The sequence below is a fragment of the Equus caballus genome, chromosome 4 (assembly GCF_041296265.1).
Source record: "Equus caballus isolate H_3958 breed thoroughbred chromosome 4, TB-T2T, whole genome shotgun sequence".
Lineage (NCBI taxonomy): Eukaryota > Metazoa > Chordata > Mammalia > Perissodactyla > Equidae > Equus > Equus caballus.
The window spans coordinates 80,853,792-80,871,045 of record NC_091687.1 but is presented as its reverse complement, the minus strand read 5'-3'; the positions used below and the strand labels follow the sequence as shown (position 1 = coordinate 80,871,045).

At 38.3% G+C, this 17,254-nt stretch overlaps 1 protein-coding gene across 1 annotated transcript in view; it reads right to left on the bottom strand.

The window, feature by feature from the left end:
• The window catches only part of KCND2 (potassium voltage-gated channel subfamily D member 2), a 456,154-nt gene extending 443,745 nt beyond the window's left edge, over positions 1–12,409 (bottom strand). The window contains exon 1 of the mRNA XM_001501999.5: positions 10,034–12,409. Within this exon, the coding sequence (XP_001502049.2) occupies positions 10,034–11,148 (1,115 nt within the window). The 5' untranslated portion in view covers positions 11,149–12,409. The remainder of the gene's footprint in view (positions 1–10,033) is intronic.
• Between the last annotated feature and the right edge of the window lie 4,845 nt (positions 12,410–17,254).

The following is a 17,254-nucleotide window of genomic DNA, read 5'->3' as shown; positions in this document are numbered from 1 at the left end:
GAATGTTTAATTGAAGAATATTTGAAAACATTCTTTCATTTGAACCTTAGCATGTATTTTCACTTAATAAAGAAAACGTAACATGATTTTTGGGAGCAAATTATGAATGTATCTAATATTCCAAATTTGGAATATCTGTTGTTCTGACCAAAACAACTCAAACAAATGATCAGACACTGATTTCATAGCCTGCTTTCAACACTGTTGATATTAAAAACAATAAAATCATAACTTTAGATAACTGTCTAAAATTCAGAGTTGAAACTTCAATTCAATAATGAATTCTCTTTAGTTTCAACAAGAGTTAACAATTAGATGTTCAAGAGAAAAGTGTTAAAATGAGACTTTGTGCATGTAACAATTATTACATGAATTTGTTTATGTTACTAGTCCACCGTTCTCCACTAGATTAAAAATCATATATATAATTATATACATTATATATAGTTATTTCTAAGGGGGGTCTATGAAGTATATATACACACATAAACACACACATATATACACATATATATATAATATGATGTCATTATCAGAGTTTTAATTATACTATAAGGAAATTCCATAATCACCTACTGGTCTTTTTAGGCCTGCATATACACTACCTGGTTTTGTTGCTCTGTTTTGCTTGTAATATTTTGTTTAATGATGGGAATAGGTATACAGTAGAGAAAAAAATATGGAGAAAAAAGACTTTCAGTGTATCGTGCTCTCAATAGCATTAGACTTCAAAAGATCACTCAGAAATCTAGCGTATGTTCTTTCACTAACTAGCTCTGTGCTTATATAAACTGAGAAGTTTCTACAAGATGATTTCTAAAGAGCCCTGCAAATCAAAATTCTATGATTTTAATACCTTTCAACCAAGAAAGAAAATCAGACATGAGGGACAATCCATAGGAACATTCTTTTCTGATCTAATAAAGTATCTAACAAGCATTACTGGCTCCATCTAATTTAAGAAGAATACAAATACATGTGCTTATTTTTCATTCCAAAAAAACCACATTTGGTAAGAACTGGAAACATTTTCATAAGTTCCAAAGTGTTATCTAAAACAATATGCATTAGGATTTCCCTTTTCCAAAATGCATTAAAATAGTACAGGGTTAGATAGCTTACTTTCTGTAGCATGATGAAAGGAAACCAGTTCCCCTTCAAGATATACAAAGGATAGTAAAATTACAAGTGTGATTGTCATTATCAACTTCATCACAGCCCAAGGACAGGGGATACCAGGACTTTTCCTTTGTGATGGCCCTTATGAATGAATTCTAGCTTGTTCTATGAGGAATTAAGCCTCCGGGTAGAACTTCTGGATGCAAAATTATCTGAGGACAGATGTTTTAATGGAAACAGCATGCAAAGTGAGATGCCACACTAAATTCTTTTAAATACAGGAACTATTTTCACAAGCTGCTCATCTGGGAAGCATACAGAATTGTGAGGTTTTTTTAGATTTTTATGCTGTTAATCCAATTCTTGTTCTTCCAAACCCAAGTTCTCTTGAATTATCCATTCATGATTACGTTTTACTCAGCAGCATGGTGATTCTGACTGAAGCACCACCTCTCCTACTTTACATTGTACGGCTGCTACATACATGGTCCCAATTTAATCTGGGTTTAAAAATACATATCCTCTGGCAATTTTCACAGATTTCAAGACACGTAAGCCATTTTTTCTTTCAAACTTACAAAAATAACAAAACACCTGAAGAAGATATAAATGTACCTCCCGCAAAGTGAGAAAAAAACATGAAAATTCTTTAAACAGAATCCAAAGCGTATGTGAAATTCTTGAGCACTAGCATTAGAATTGACAACTGTAAGTCTGTAAATCTATATTCAAAACAGAGATTATCCTCAGCATTCTCCAGATACCTCCATATCTATTGAGAACCAGTGTTGTCTTTTCAGCTAAAATGTGGAATTCATTTTTTTCATTTGAACTAGTTTTATTTTTGTCAGCTAGGAATAATTTAATCATGCATACTTATAAAATATTCCACTTTTCTGGAAACTCTCATGAATAACTGGATATAAATTTTAAGCTAAGGTAAGTATAACGAATCTAACAAAGAATGAGAATTTTACACGCTGAAGAAATTAACGTTAAAATAACCATTTAAAAAGATTTTTTTAATGTTTTAGAGCTCATGCTCATTTTACTACAGAAATACTCTCCTATCCCTACCATACTCACCACTCTCTAATGTCTCCCCATTATATCTCTAACGAAACTAGAAATCTTTATCACGGTGTGCAACGTCCTACATCATCTTGTCCCAGCTGCCTGTCCGATAGCATTTGCTACTTACCCCTCCTCCCTTTGCTTCAAGTACAGCGGCTTTAGGTGGAATACACCAAGCCTCCTCCCACCTTGAGGTCTTTGTCCTTCTTTTCTCTCTTCCTCTAAAGAGCTTCATCCAGATATTCATAGGATTCACCCCCTTCTATTTGCCACCCGCTCAAAGATTCCCCCTGGAAAAGCCTTGTCTGTCCCTATTCAAAATAGCACACTTCTTATCCTGATTTATTTTGTTTGTACCACCCACCACTACCTGGAATTATATTATATACTTATGTGTTTATTTCTGCCTCTCCTACTAGAATACATGGTTCTTAAGGTCAGGAAGTTGGCAGTTTTATTTACTGCTGTGGTCAACGACAGGTTGTAAGTGATCAACAAAAGTCTGTTAAATTGAATCGAACTCTATGAGTCACATTTTGATTTCCTGAGGGTATATGCTAATGGTAAGACCTTGGTTTTCCAAAAGCACTATTATTGGTATTCTTAAAAGTGAAGAAAATGAGGAAGATGGAAGAATCAGGCCCACATAAGAGCAAAAAAGACATGACCTTTTACTTTTAGAACAAAACCTTCTCGTTCTATTTGACATTATTTCAACTGTCATCCTACTCTTTCAATGTTATTTTTTTCTCATTATTAACTTCTGATAACTCACTCCCTATTCTCCCCACACTTTTTATTCTTTGGATCTTTATATAACAGACTTGTCACAATTCCCAATGCACAATGGATTGCACCATGCCAGGATATGTATCTATAGGTATATTTACATTTTGTATACCTGCCTTTTAATCCCTTAAAATGGGAACTTCTTCCTGAGAGATACTTCATTTATCCTAATGTCACTTACAGACAATAGTTCTCTATTTTAAAATAATTCCATTTTATGCATAAATGAGTGGACCTGGATAAAGAAAAAAAAAGTACCAGCTTGGTTTTATTGGGTAAGAGACAAAACATCTTTCTAGTGACGTAGTGTCATGAAAGTATCTTTTCAACCCATGGGCTCTTTGGGGTGTTCATATTTAGATAGAGAACTGAGCTTGAAAGAGAAGGCAGTATATTTCTGTGCTGATTCACTTACATTTTAAGATATCTCCATATGCTTCCCAGAGGCATCAGCAATTTACCTAGCCTTCACCAGAAAGCAAACTGATTAAGGAAATAGCCTTCAGCAGCCATTAATTCTAACCTTTACAGAGAAGAATTACTTACAGATCAAAGAGTGGGGAAGTCTCATAACCTCCCCTAGTCAAAAGAGAAAAACGACAAGAATAGATTGTAGTACATTCAAAGACAAAACGTTCAAATAATAAATTTTGATTTTTTTTTAACATTGAACAAAGCATAATATAAGATTAGTAAATGACTGCTAATGTTGAGATGGGGCTGTTCCATGGCTAAGGAGCTCTCTCCATGGTGTGCAGGTACCACCACACACCATGAACAGCAACACATTAACATAGATTTTTCTACATTTGAACTAACTAGGTGATAAGTCCCCAAAAGGTATAGATCAAAACCTCAAAAGCCTTTCAATCTAGTTGGAAGAGCTGGAGATAAAACCATAAATTATATGTAAAATAGCACTCACTAATGTCAAGTGTAATTCGAACTCTAGATGATGTAGGATTCGGAGGTCAAGAAGGCTTCATGGAGAAGGTCAATGTAAAGGCTAGCTCTCAAAGGAGAAGACTAAATGGCTAAAAACTCCAATGGAATCTACCAATGCAAGGAAAAGCACCAATGTGCCCAGAATGTCAAGATGGTGTTTCATCCCTGGGTTTCTTTTCAATACCGTATCATATCCCACACCGTCAAATCTAGCTGCTGAAGTTAGTGGGAGAACAATGCCTGTTTCTATATATATTCGTGCTCAGAAGACAATACAAGACATATGGAGAGTGGGGGGAAAAAAAGAAAGTGAAACCATTATTTATAGCACTGAAGGAAAAATAATACTTCCTTTTCAGTGAATGCTCTTTTCACCATTCCTGTTCTTTCAACAAAAGAGAAGTTAAATTGCACAGTTTTAACAACTCACATGCTAAGTCTTTTTTAGGTAATTCAGGCAAAATAGTCGATTTACTTTCTTCTCCATCAGGCCAGGTAAAATACTCAGCATCAAGTAGTTTGCCCCACAAAGGGCCTAACAGTTCACCAGATGAAAACACATGGTTGCGTTATATCAACTGGGTACCATTATGATAAACGCCAGTAGTGCATGCAAGAATAAATGCAGAGCTCGCCAGGATACCGAGGAGCGTGGACAAAGTGAATCACAGGGAGTAGAACTAGAAGAGAAATGCACTGTAATAATGGACAAAAGAGCAAATTTATTGCTTCTCTTATCCCTATAGCATCAGAAGCAACCCCCAGATAGTTATTACCACACATATTCGTACATAAGGTTTTGAAGTCTTCAGAAAAAAAATGATTAAAAATAATGAAATTTCACAAAATGTTGCTGCTGTTTAATTGTGTAACTATAAGCAAACCACAAAAAATCTTGCATGTGTAAAATGGTGGATTTTAAATAAATAACAGCTAAGCTTCCTTCCACCAGAAATACAGAAATTAGGTAACAAGAAATTTGAACTTCATTAACTCATTTTCAAAGATGAGTACAACTGGAAGGAAAGTTTACACAAATACAAAATACACGACACCAGAATTAAATGAAGTAACTATACAAACGAAATAAGTATAAGACCAAGTCAATCTGCAGTCTAAAGAGAAATCCTGAAAAGAAAAAGAATTATCACTACAGAGCCACTGAAAATTAGAAACTGGCCCCTTCTCTAGGGTGCTGCCCTGAGAGAACACATATTATCCCTTTCTGTCATATCTCTGCTTGGCAACCAAGTAAATGCTTATAAAGAAAGGTGAAATGCTGGGTAAAAACACATATAAAAAATACATATGTCGTGTCAAATGCTGTCTCTAAGTCAAATGATGACTAAAACAAAATGAAGACACATAAGATTTGGTTACCTGTAATGCTAAAAGAGGAATACATATCACATTTTTCTACATTTCTTTAAAAGTTCATTTTCAACTCCCACCAATTAACACGCTCTATAAAGAACTTTATAAAAATATGTTGTAGTATGCCAAAATAAAAATGGATGTGACTCATAGTATGGCTCTTCATCAGAAAGATAAATTTTGGTACTTCCCGCCTTGTAAAGATGTATTTGATGAACACATTAGAAATATGTATGTATAGCTGCTGGCACAGGGGAAAATAATCCCATCCATTTTCAGTAATGGCCAGGGAAACCAAAAGTCTCTACATAAATGATTCTCCAAGATATTCTCCCAACATTTCCTAAAGCTATGGAATCAGAATAGTGACAGATAGCAGGAAGGTATTTAAAAGTATACTCTTCTGATGAATAATATATACTTATAACATATATTTACATCACATATGTATGTTACATATTACAAAATATATAACATACTTAATATATTTATATGTTGTATAAGCTATAGAATGTATTTGTATGTTACGTAAAATATAACATAAATGATATATATATGACATATTATATATATATACACAAACCCTCTCCAATTGCACCATTCTAAAAAGAGGAATTTCCCTGATACATTGTCAGGAAAATTGCAACGAAAACTATTTTGCTTTTTTAATTACTTAAAATAGCAATTTACCAAATATATGAAAATTAAAATATTACAGAGCTAGTTTTGAGAGTCTTATAAATAGACACTAGACTAAGTTTACTGGGAGCATATGTGTAATTCTATCATATTTGTTTCTGATAAAATGTACACTACAAGTGAACTTTTTGGTTTCCTAGATTTGTCAGAAATCACAAATTAATTTATATAGTTAAAATCACAAAGTTCCCTTCTAAACATGAACTTGACAGAAACACCATGTGGTTGCTTTCTTTTCCATATTGAAAACCTTGTGAAAACAACTTTGTTTTAAAATTAAAGAAGTGGTATGGAGCACAGAAATGATACTTCTCAAGTTCTTAAGTTTTAGGTCATGAGTAATCTCTGCTTTTGAAAAAGCATCTAAATGGCCAGTAATCATGACCAAGAATGTAGATAGTGCCTAAAATAATGACTCCTCCAAAATTTAATGTGCCACCTGGTACCACTTCTAACTCACAAGGCATGAGCCTGAGATACGATGGTAAACTGAAGCTGGATCTTGTTAAACATATTTTTACAAAATTGTTTTTGATTATTGGTGAACATTTAGAAATTTCCTAAATTTGGCACCCTTTGAGTACTACCACCTGAATGAAAAATAACAACTGGATGTTATTTCCAAAAGTCATTAGGACAAAAGAGGAGTTCCAGGTTCTTTTTCTCCCAAGGCAATTTAAGGCAGTAACTAGAATTTACATTATGGAAAGGAGGGAGGTGGGGAGTAAAAGGGTAATCAGGGCCTAGTGCAGCTCCATAAACATGCTCAGAAAGAAAGAATGGAATGGAGGAACAGACACGCATGGCCACTCAATCTAAACACTGTCCAAAAAATCTTTCTGACATTCTTTCTTTCATTGATTTTTCAAATTCTGCTTTTTTATGTTTCCTACTTTAATTAATAGGAAATGGGTAGCCTTAAAATTATATTTTAAAGTTTTCATTTTATTGGCAAATTAAATAATTACATATATAGCAAGTATGGTCAAGTTATAGTATAATGATATATTTGACATTTTGGGGAGCACAAAAATGATTCGATGAATAAACAACAGTTCTAAGATAGACCCACTCATTTCTTCACACCAAAAAAACAACTGAATATTGTCTAAAATGGCCTGAGAGGCAGCAGAAAACCCTGCTGATTACAAAGCCCTTGGCTATTTCTTCTAGAGTAGATAATGTTTGTAAGAGCTGGAATTTTTGATACCCACTGTTTGGGATTCCATTTTCACTTCTATAATCATTAATTGATGGGCATTAGCTCCATTAAAAATAATAGCCACGTAAATACAGCTCAGACAGAGTAATGGGAAATTCTTGGTCATCTACCAGACATAGTTTGATATTAGCTCCAACTACTGTATATTTTCCAGAAAGTTTATACCTTTACTTCAAATTACAAGAATAAAACTACAGAGTAAAACATAAATTCAGGCAATGACTTTTGTTGAGTATTTTCTATTCTTAAAAAAAGCTGTTGAGTCACAATGCAACCAAAGATAAGATGCCACAAAGCAGTCTTTCTAAAAAAATCTATTTCTCCAGGAAAATAAAATACATTATAAATGTATTTTGATGAGGAACTGAAGACATGTTCCTAAGAAACTTTGCTGTATTATAAAGCATATGCTTTGTTAAATGTTCATATATGTTCTCCAATAAATGGATTGCATTTTGATTGTATAAACATTTCTACAACTTAAAAGTATCTCTTCTATATTCATCAGGATCATTAATTAGCTTAATTTCCTGAAAACTAAAATTTTCAACTTCAGTGAAACTTAAGTCTTAAAAGTAACTCCCAGTTTGCTTCCAAGTTCTAAGAAAGTTTTATTTAATTCCTCCAATCCACTTACATATGAAACACAGGAACTAAACCCATTTCATAGATTATACTCAGGCATTAGGATTCTGTTTCTTAAATCATTTCAAAAAGTAGATACTTCTAAGCATGTTATTTATGTAATAAAAAATTATCATCAATGGTTAACAATTCCTCATTTTTTTCCCTGAAAACAAAAATAAATTTCAAAATAAAATAAAAACTTGAATGTCATTCCAGGAAACAAATTTAAAAATAATACTAACTTCTTGTATCTAGAATAGAACTCCCAGCCAGATGAAATTAGCATCTTATCAGCATTTATTATAATAATATATATATATATTCAGTCATATAAACAGTATATAGTATTAACATGACTCACTGATATTTCATGAAAAATTCTGCCATAGACACCAAATTTTTAAAAATATATTTCCTTTTAATATTTCTTCCTTTATTTCCTCATAACACAACGTCTTCTTTTTATTCATGAGTATTTCTAATTTGAGGACCCGAGAGTGATTTGTACTATCCAATTGTCCTTAATAAAGATTTCAAATGACAAAAATACAACAAGACCAAAAAACATATATACATGCAAAAATCTTTTTGATAAGAAATAAGCACCTACACTGCTAAGGTACTCTGCATCTTCTTCAAAATTTCCACAAAATTACCAACAGCATAACAGGGAAATCTGAGCAGTAGGATACAGATTTTCACTAATTCATTTTTGAAAATGCACCATAAGATCCTCAAAAAATTTGTGAGACTAAATCAAAATCATAAGTCATTGTAGTTTACTTCACCATAATCTCTTAATTACCTTAGCCAAAACTTCTTCACAGAAAAATATTCCATTAGTTGGCCATATGACAACATGAGAAATTCTGTTCAACGCAATATGTCTAATAAAATTAAGTTGACTTTAACCACATTGTCATTTAAAGAAGGCAATTAAATTAGCTAGAAACACAAAACTTAAAAAGCAGCCTTGGGAATAACTTTTCTTTTAGCCATTACCAAATCCTTATTGAACTGATTAACTATGCAAGCAAAGCAGCATAAAGCTAAAGAAAGGGCACGAACATCACTACGTGGCTTATCTAAGAACTCACAAAAGTAAAAGGCTTTAACCATTTTAGTTTATTGGATTCTCTAACATGTAAATGCTGCTACTTTCCTGCAGTTTGATTAACATTATTAATCATTTCATACCTTTCCTTTTTTCTATCATCTAGAATATCTTAATTCTAGCTTAAAATTTATTTTTTAAAAAAACACATTAATTCAGAATATGTCCCTTTGGATGCAAAACACCATTACCCCCAAATAAAAGAATGCATCAAAGGATTCTAGAAGGAAATTAGGACCCAGAACTCTATAATGCAACCAGCCCTTGGTGACCATCAAGCTCACCAGATACTGCTCTACCTTCTGCATGTATTGAATAGTCATGGGCCCACTGCCTGATGGGATCTGTAGTTTCTAAATAAAATGTGTGGATGAAACTCATTTGCTTTTTGATTTGGAACTATGAACCTAGTCTTAACTATGTTGCAAATACTCCACTGCATTTTGTAGAGTTGATTACTTTCAGCCTTTATTTTCTAAAACACTGCATAACCTATCAGCCATAATGAAAATACATATGTGCATATATGTTACAAAATTCTTTGATAATGATATCTACAATCTATGTTTTATAATGTTGTAAGAATTATGGTTCTTAGAGGGAAAATGCATGCCAAAAGTATCCATTCATATAATACTTCAAATACACATGGAAACTTCATTTGAGTACACTGAAGCACTTTGTAGGCATTTCAATATGTATTGTGCATTTACATACCTTTATTAGGGCACACATTTTGTGTTTTTCATTATCATTATATATATATATTATAATAATATAATATTGATGATATTTCCCTATAGTCAAGAATTCTAAAACTTCTTTGTGTAGGTATCGCTTTCAGCTATCAGTCCTCAACATTTGCCAGCAACTCCCTAAGTACTTCCATCTCTACATCATACCTATTTCATAGATCAAAAGAGTTCCTCAAAACCATTTAGATAATGCTTTCCTAAACCCATTTAGGAAAGAGAAAAATTATTCCCTCTGAATTATTATATCACCTTAATGGGTCCACAACCACCTCACACATATTCAACCTCCATCCCATTTCCCTTGATGGCACCTACCCTAGTGTTGTCATGGTGACGATGGTATACCAGAAAGCAGCAGGGATGCTGGTGAACTTGCTGGCCGAAGACCCTTTCTCTGCGTAGAACATAACGGTAGCGAAAATGATGATAGCCATGGTGAGCGAGAAGAGCAAGAAGCCCAATTCTGAGGCACAACTCTTCAGTGTGTACCCCAGGATGCGCAGGCCTTGAGAGTGGCGGGAAAACTTAAAGATCCGGAAGACCCGGAAGACTCGGAGTGTGACAAAGGCTCCACTGACATCCTCATTGTCTGTCATCACCAGCCCAATGTAATAAGGCAGGATGGCCACCACATCGATGATACTCATGACGCTACGCACAAAACGGTAACGACTGGGTGCTGCAGCCAGGCGAAGCAAGTACTCAACCGTAAAGATCATGACGCAGGCCGTATCCAAGCAAAAGAAGGCCACTGCATACCGCTCCCCACAGGGCAGTTCTTTAATGTGACCTGGGCTGGACCCACATGGCACTGTTTCTACCACATTAGCGATGACTGAGACGGCAATGAAGAACCCTGTAACATAGTAGAACACCAGGGCCATTGTGCTGGTGTGGGGGTTCTCAAATGCCCGCCAGACCCTCTGGCGAGCAGTCATAGTCGGCAGCGCGCTCTCTCCTGTGTTGTCAGTATCAGCATCGTCCTGTAGACGCTCCGCGTTCTCGCGCCTGCGATCCTTGTACTCCTCATAACAGCAGTCGCCAATAATTTCTGGGATGAGGCCAAAGAAGGCCAATTCTTCATCATAAGCAGAGATGCACTCATGGCGAGGATAGTGGAGCTTCCCAGTGCGGTAGAAATTCAGGATATGGCGGAAGATGTCCGGGTCACGGTCAAAAAAATACTGCTGAGTTTCCGGATGGTAGAAAAAGTCCCTCTCAGAACTGCCCAGTAGAGTGTCTGGGTAACGTTCCAGCGTGTCCTGCCATGTCTGGAAACGGGTGCCACTCACATTCAGCACAATTAGAGCATCTTGAGTCCTTTTTCTCTCCTGCCTTGGGGGAGCTGGCATGGGCCCCGAGGCCACAGGCATCCACCCAATGGCTGCTGCCCTTGCAAAAGGCAGCCAGGCTGCGACACCCGCCGCCATCGTTCCTTGAAGTGGAGGCAAGAAGGACAGTCAGGCCTCTCCAGTGGGTCAAAGTAGCCACAATCTCCCACTTCCTCCTGTCAAACAAAATACTACTGGGAAACCTGGTCCAGAGGTATCACGCTTATTCCAAGGTAGGGCTCCTGATGAAGTCACAGTTCTCCGAAGGGCAAGTGTCCCTCAAAGACAGGGATTTGGAGTAACAGAAAAAAACAAAACAATGTCCTAACAATCACGCCCAACAGAACCTAACCAAACCTCTTCCAGCAGCTGGACCAGGCCACTACTGGCACGAATAAGTACACAGGTGACTTCAGATGCAGCAATTTCTTCAAACAGGTGTCTTTGCTTTCTCAAACCCTGACACAGTCTGGGTAATGTGGGGTCAGTACGCGTCGTGTAGGATAGAGGAAACAAGGACAGTCACTCAGTGGTATTCTTTTGACGAATTAGGGAACCCACTTCCCCTTTCCCTTTTAGTTCTTTCAAACCTTCTCTTTCCAAGTGGCCCTTCCCGCCAAAGGAGTCTCAGAAAGGCGACCTGTTGTTGTAGCTTCCGAGATGCGGTCACAGCCGCTGCCCCACGTCTCTTTGGAAGTCCGGTTGCCGCCTCTACTACTCGGGTCGTATTTGCAGAGATGGAGATGCTGTGCGGTGGGCACGGTTGGGGGACGTTAATATAGATCCTCCTCCCCCACGTCTACAAGTATCCCCTGCGTCTGCCAAAAGCGTTCGCCCAATCGCCCCTTCACTCTCTTTTCAAGTTCAGCTCAGGTGCCGCGTGACAGTTACAGAACCCGGGAGCCGACAGCCGCCGCCGCCGCGGCGGCAGCAGCATCTGCCTCGGCGCAGAAGGCGCCTCGCCCGCGGTACATACCTGGCAAAGTGCGCGCCGGGGCTGAGTTGCATAGAGACTTTCTCCTCGCCGTGCACCCGGAAAGGGAAAAGCCGAGAAAGCAGCTCGCGAGCAGCCGAATCCGAGGCGCCGAGGGAGCATAAATAAAGCTCAAGCGAGCTCTTCTTCCCCTTCCCCCATCCGCCCGTGCCTCCCTCCTCCTTTTCACCTTCCAAAAGCCAGGCGCAGGCGAGCCGAGCAGCAGCAACAAGTTCAAAAGGTGCGGGGGAGGCGAGAACGGAGGGGACTCGCTCCTGCCAACTTACTGCGCCGCCGCTGTCACCGGGGCCCGGGCGGCGCGCTGCGGGGCTGCGGGGCGGCGGGGCTGCGGGGCGGCCAGGCGGGCGGCGGCGGCGCGGCGGGGCCGGGGCCCGGGCCGGCGCGGGCAATCGCCCGAGCGCGGAGGCAGGAGGCGCTCGGCAGCGCGGGGGCGCGGGAGGGCTGCACGCTGCTTCCCCGCCAGTGGGTGGTCCTGCATCTCCCCGGGCTCCCCGCGCCGCTCTGCTCGTGCGATCAATAAATAAGGAGAAAATAAATAAATAACCGCGCGCACGCCCCGCCACGCAGGTTATGAAAGGCGTCTCCTGCCTTTCTCTCGACTTGACCTTTCTCCGCCCCCGCCCCCTTGGGCTCCTCTCGCTCCACCCCAGCCACCCACCAGCCCCGGCGCAAAATGTCACCGAGGGAGAGCATCCAGGTGGATCTGCCGGGGAAGAGAGAGAGCCTCGATGAACAAAGGGAAGCTTCACGCACTCGGCTGCGGTGGTTTGGTGAGGGAGTGGAGGAAGGGGACCGATGCCTTGCTTCTGTCTCCCTGGGTCCTGGTTCAAGGCGAGCGTGGGAAAAAAGGGGAAAAGAGAGAGGAGCTGGGAAGGAGGGTGAGCGGAGCGGAACGCGCAGGAATTGGTTGTCTTCTGGGGGCGACTGGCTAGCAAGACCTGCAAAGCCCCGCGGCGGAATTTTTAAGTGCTTTTTCGTCTTTCTCTTTCTTTTTATTTGTTCAAACCAGATGTTGACGTTGCGGGGGTTAATATGTCATCTGTCCAACTTGCCGAAAAGTCAGGCAGTCTCCTTGGTCTAGGTCTTGCCACAACTCCTTTTCCCGTCCTTTGCGAATGACAGGAAGGATTTGGAACCCTTTTCTAAATGTCAGCGTCAAGGGGCGTGCGTCTCTGTGTGCGTCCCCTTCATTCTCTCTGCGCATCTCTGAGCATATCTAAAATGGTTAAAGTAGTTAAAGGTGTCAGTGTGAGGGGTAAGTGATGTGCCGAGAGACTAGGAAATTGTCGCGGCCAACCGTTTTGTTTTTCGTGCACCCCGCCCCCCGGTCATTAGGAATCTTCCTTAAAACCAAACATATACCATTTCTTACCACTAGATGGCGTGAACAGCGAGAAGTTAAATCTACATCTAAGGTTTGGATGCTTTAGAAAGGTGAAAGATCAAAACGACCTGACCCAACAGAGGTCACATCAACATCCTCATATCCCCCACTGCCCACCCACCTTTTTAGTGTTTATATACTACTCATCTAGAATCTGCATTTTGATGGATATTGGATGAGATATGGAGAGTTTCCTGTTGAAATGCCTTTGCAATTAAATCTAGATTTCTGAATAATAATAATAATAATAATAATAATAAAGGTCTTTGGCCATATTGAAGCTTCATCTATGTTGATTAAGGAGAGAAGCCTAACTGCCTAATTTCTTCCTGAAATTTACCTTTTCAAGGATTGGTTTGGCTGCTCTTGGTTTGTAAAGTAAGTGGACTGTGATATACAGTCTTGAATTGGCTTTCAGGCCCCAGATTAGACACGACGTGTTAACCTTAAAAATCCGAAATGGAATTCCTCACAGGAAATGTATGAACTGAAGAATAGAATATATAAAAAATCACCAGAAAAGGAGAAAAATAAGCCTTATAATGTACAGGATTTTGTGTAGAGATACGTCTTTTTTTGTTTGCTTGTTTACTGGTGTGGAGGTTTCGGGAATCCCGTGTTAGTGGCTAATGAAGTGGGACCTAATGCACCATGTAAATTTGAGAACACGGAACTGAGGACACCTGCTGTTTATCTGTTTGTATTAGTTGAGGTGAAAAATGCTTGTTCACAAATCTATAGAGGCTGCATAGCTGGGAAAAAAAAAAACCATGTTAACTGGAAAATGAAAAGGAGGGGACTACTAAACAATTACTATAAGAAAATTAACCCCTTCCTAATCTAGACCATAGCAAGTGCATCTGGAGAATGGAAAGCCATGAATATTCAACTGATGCCAAACCGGCATGCCATTCCTGTGGAGATGGGGCAAGCGACCTAAATGGAGCCTCTAAAACTTCCCTGTAGGAAGCTGAACATGTTCAAATATAAACGTAGACATTTGACTCTACAAAAAAACCCTAAATAAGCAAGAATATAAAATCTGCAATTTTTAAAAAGGTTTTATGATCTGCTCTCCCCCACAAGCTTCTTGATGTAGTGGACAGAATGTGGGCTTAGAAGATAAACACACACATCTAGGTTCAAATTCTAGCCCAAGACTTTACTCATCGGCTTTCTTTCATTTGGCAAATTACTTAAATTCTCTGTTTAGAGATTGTAGATAATAAATCAACTTTTTAGGCCAATTGTGAGGATTAAACAGGATAGTACTTCTGAATGCTGATGTAGAACTTGGCACACACAGAGGGTAAAAACTCCTTTTTACCTTAAGGCATAGTGGAAATTCAAATCATTTTATCTGGCCTGTATTTGAAACTCCCACAGATATTTTTATATGTTTACTCTTGCCTCTGAGTTCAGAAATCCCCTTGTTGTGATATGCCAATGACTCTGGTGTTTTAATACTCATTCATGTGTTGAAATGCTGTATGAAGAGTATGTATATAAAATCCAGCAGAACGCTGTCTATGCTTCCCTTGCCCACGTATTCCTCTTCTTCCTCCTTATAGTCTCATTTTATATATTCTGCTGCGTGGATGGAAAATAAACCCAGCAAGTTCAAAATGGAATTCATCATCCCTCTTTCCCAGTCATTTATTCCTCTCTTTTCTCTCCTGATGAATAAAGCCCAAGGAAGAAACCTGGTGGTCATCATAGACTGTGTCCTGTTCTTTACTACTTCTGCCCAGCAAACCCACACACTCATCCAGTGACCCAGTAAGTCTTGTATATTCCACCCTCATTACCCATCTATCCTTACACTGTACCTAGAGTGATTTTTTTAAACTATTTTAACATAATTACAGATTCACATGCAGTTGTAAGCAATAATAGAGATCCCTTATATCTCTCACCTTGTTCGAATAGTGGTAACATCTTGTATATTATAGTACAACCCGGAAATTGATGTTAATACAATCCACCAACCTTAGTCAGATTTCACCAGTTTTACATACCCTAATTTGTGTGTGTTTATACTTAGTTCTGTCTAATTTCATCACACACATCACCATTATGGTAAACATATAGATTTCCACCACAGGGATCCCCTTTTATAGCCACAACTGTTTCCCTCTCACTCCCTTTCCTAAGCGTTGTCAACCACTAGTCTGTTCTCCTCTATAATTTATCAACTCAAGAATGTTATGTAAAGGGCCAGCCCGGTGGTGCAGTGGTTCTAAGTTTTCACGTTCCACTTTGGAGGCCCGGGGTTCACTGGTTTGGATCCTGGGTGTGGACCTACGCACCACTTGTCAAGCCATGCTGTGGCAAGCATCCCACATCAAATAGAGGAAGATGGGCAAGGATGTTAGCTCAGGGCCAGTTTTCCTCAGCAAAAAGAGGAGGATTAGCGACAGATGTTAGCTCAGGGCTAATCTTCCTCAACAAAAGAAGAATGGTATGTAAAAGGAATCATGAAATGTAACCTTTCAAGATTGTCTTGTTTTACGCAGTAGAATTATGTTCAGACCCATCCAAGTTGTTGCATGTATCAATGGCTCTTTCCTTTTTATTGCCGACTAGTCCTACACTTTGATTAAGCCTTCACCCACTGAAGGACATTTGGATTGTTTTCAGTTTTCGGCTGAAATGATAATATGATAATATGAAGAAAGCTGCTATGAACATTCATATACAGGTTATTGTGTGAACGTAAGTTTTCATTTCTTTGGGATAAATACCCAAGAGTTCATCTGCTGGGTTGTATGATAAATCTATGTTGAGGTTTGTGAGAAGCTGCCATGATCTTTTCCAGAGTGGCTGTACCACTTTGTATCTCACCAGTAAAGTATAGTTATCTGGTTTCTCAGCATCCTCACCAACATTTGTATTATCACTATTTTTTATTTTAGCCATTCTGATAGTGTATAGTGACATCTCATTGTGGTTTTAATTTGCATTTCTCTAATGGTTAATTTTTTGAACATATTTTTATGTGCATATTTGCCATCTGTATATTTTTCAGCAAAATTTATGTTTCTGTCTTTTGCCCATTTTTTAATTGGATTGCTTGTGTTTTTTTTTTTTTTTACTGCTGACTTTTGAGAGCTCTTTATGTATTCTAAATAATTGTCCGTTGTCAGATGTGTCATTTGCAAGTATTTTCTCCTAGTCTGTAGCTTATTTTTTCATTCTTCTCACAGGGTTTTTTGCAAAGTGAAAGTTTTTAATTCCGATGAGGTCCAATTTATCAATTTTTCGTTTTATGGATCATGCTGCTGGCATTAAGTCTAACAACTCTGCCTAACCCTGTGTCCCTAAGATTTTCTCTATTTTTTTCTAAATGTTTTATAGTTTTACATTTTAAATTTAAGTCCATGATCTATTTTGAGTTAATTTCTGTAAGATATGAGGTTCAGGTCAAGATTCTTTTCTTTTTTTTTGCCTACGGATGTCCCGTGCTTCAGCACCCTTTATTGGAAAGCCAATCATCCTTCCTATATTGCTTTTGCACTCTTGTCAAAATCAGTTGGGTATAATTTTGTGGTCTATTTTTGGGTTCTGTATTTTGTTCTGTTGATATGTATCTATCCCATCACTAAAACCACACTTTCTTGATTACTGTAGCTGTATAGTAACTCAACATCAAATAAAGTTATTCCTTCTACTTTATTATTATTTTTTTCAAAATTGATTTAGCTATTCTAGTTCCTTGCCTTCCTATATAAATTTTAGAATAAGCTTGTCTATGTCTACAAAAAATCTTTCTGGGATTTACTAGGCATTGCGTTACATCCATAAATCAATTTGGGAGAATGGACGTG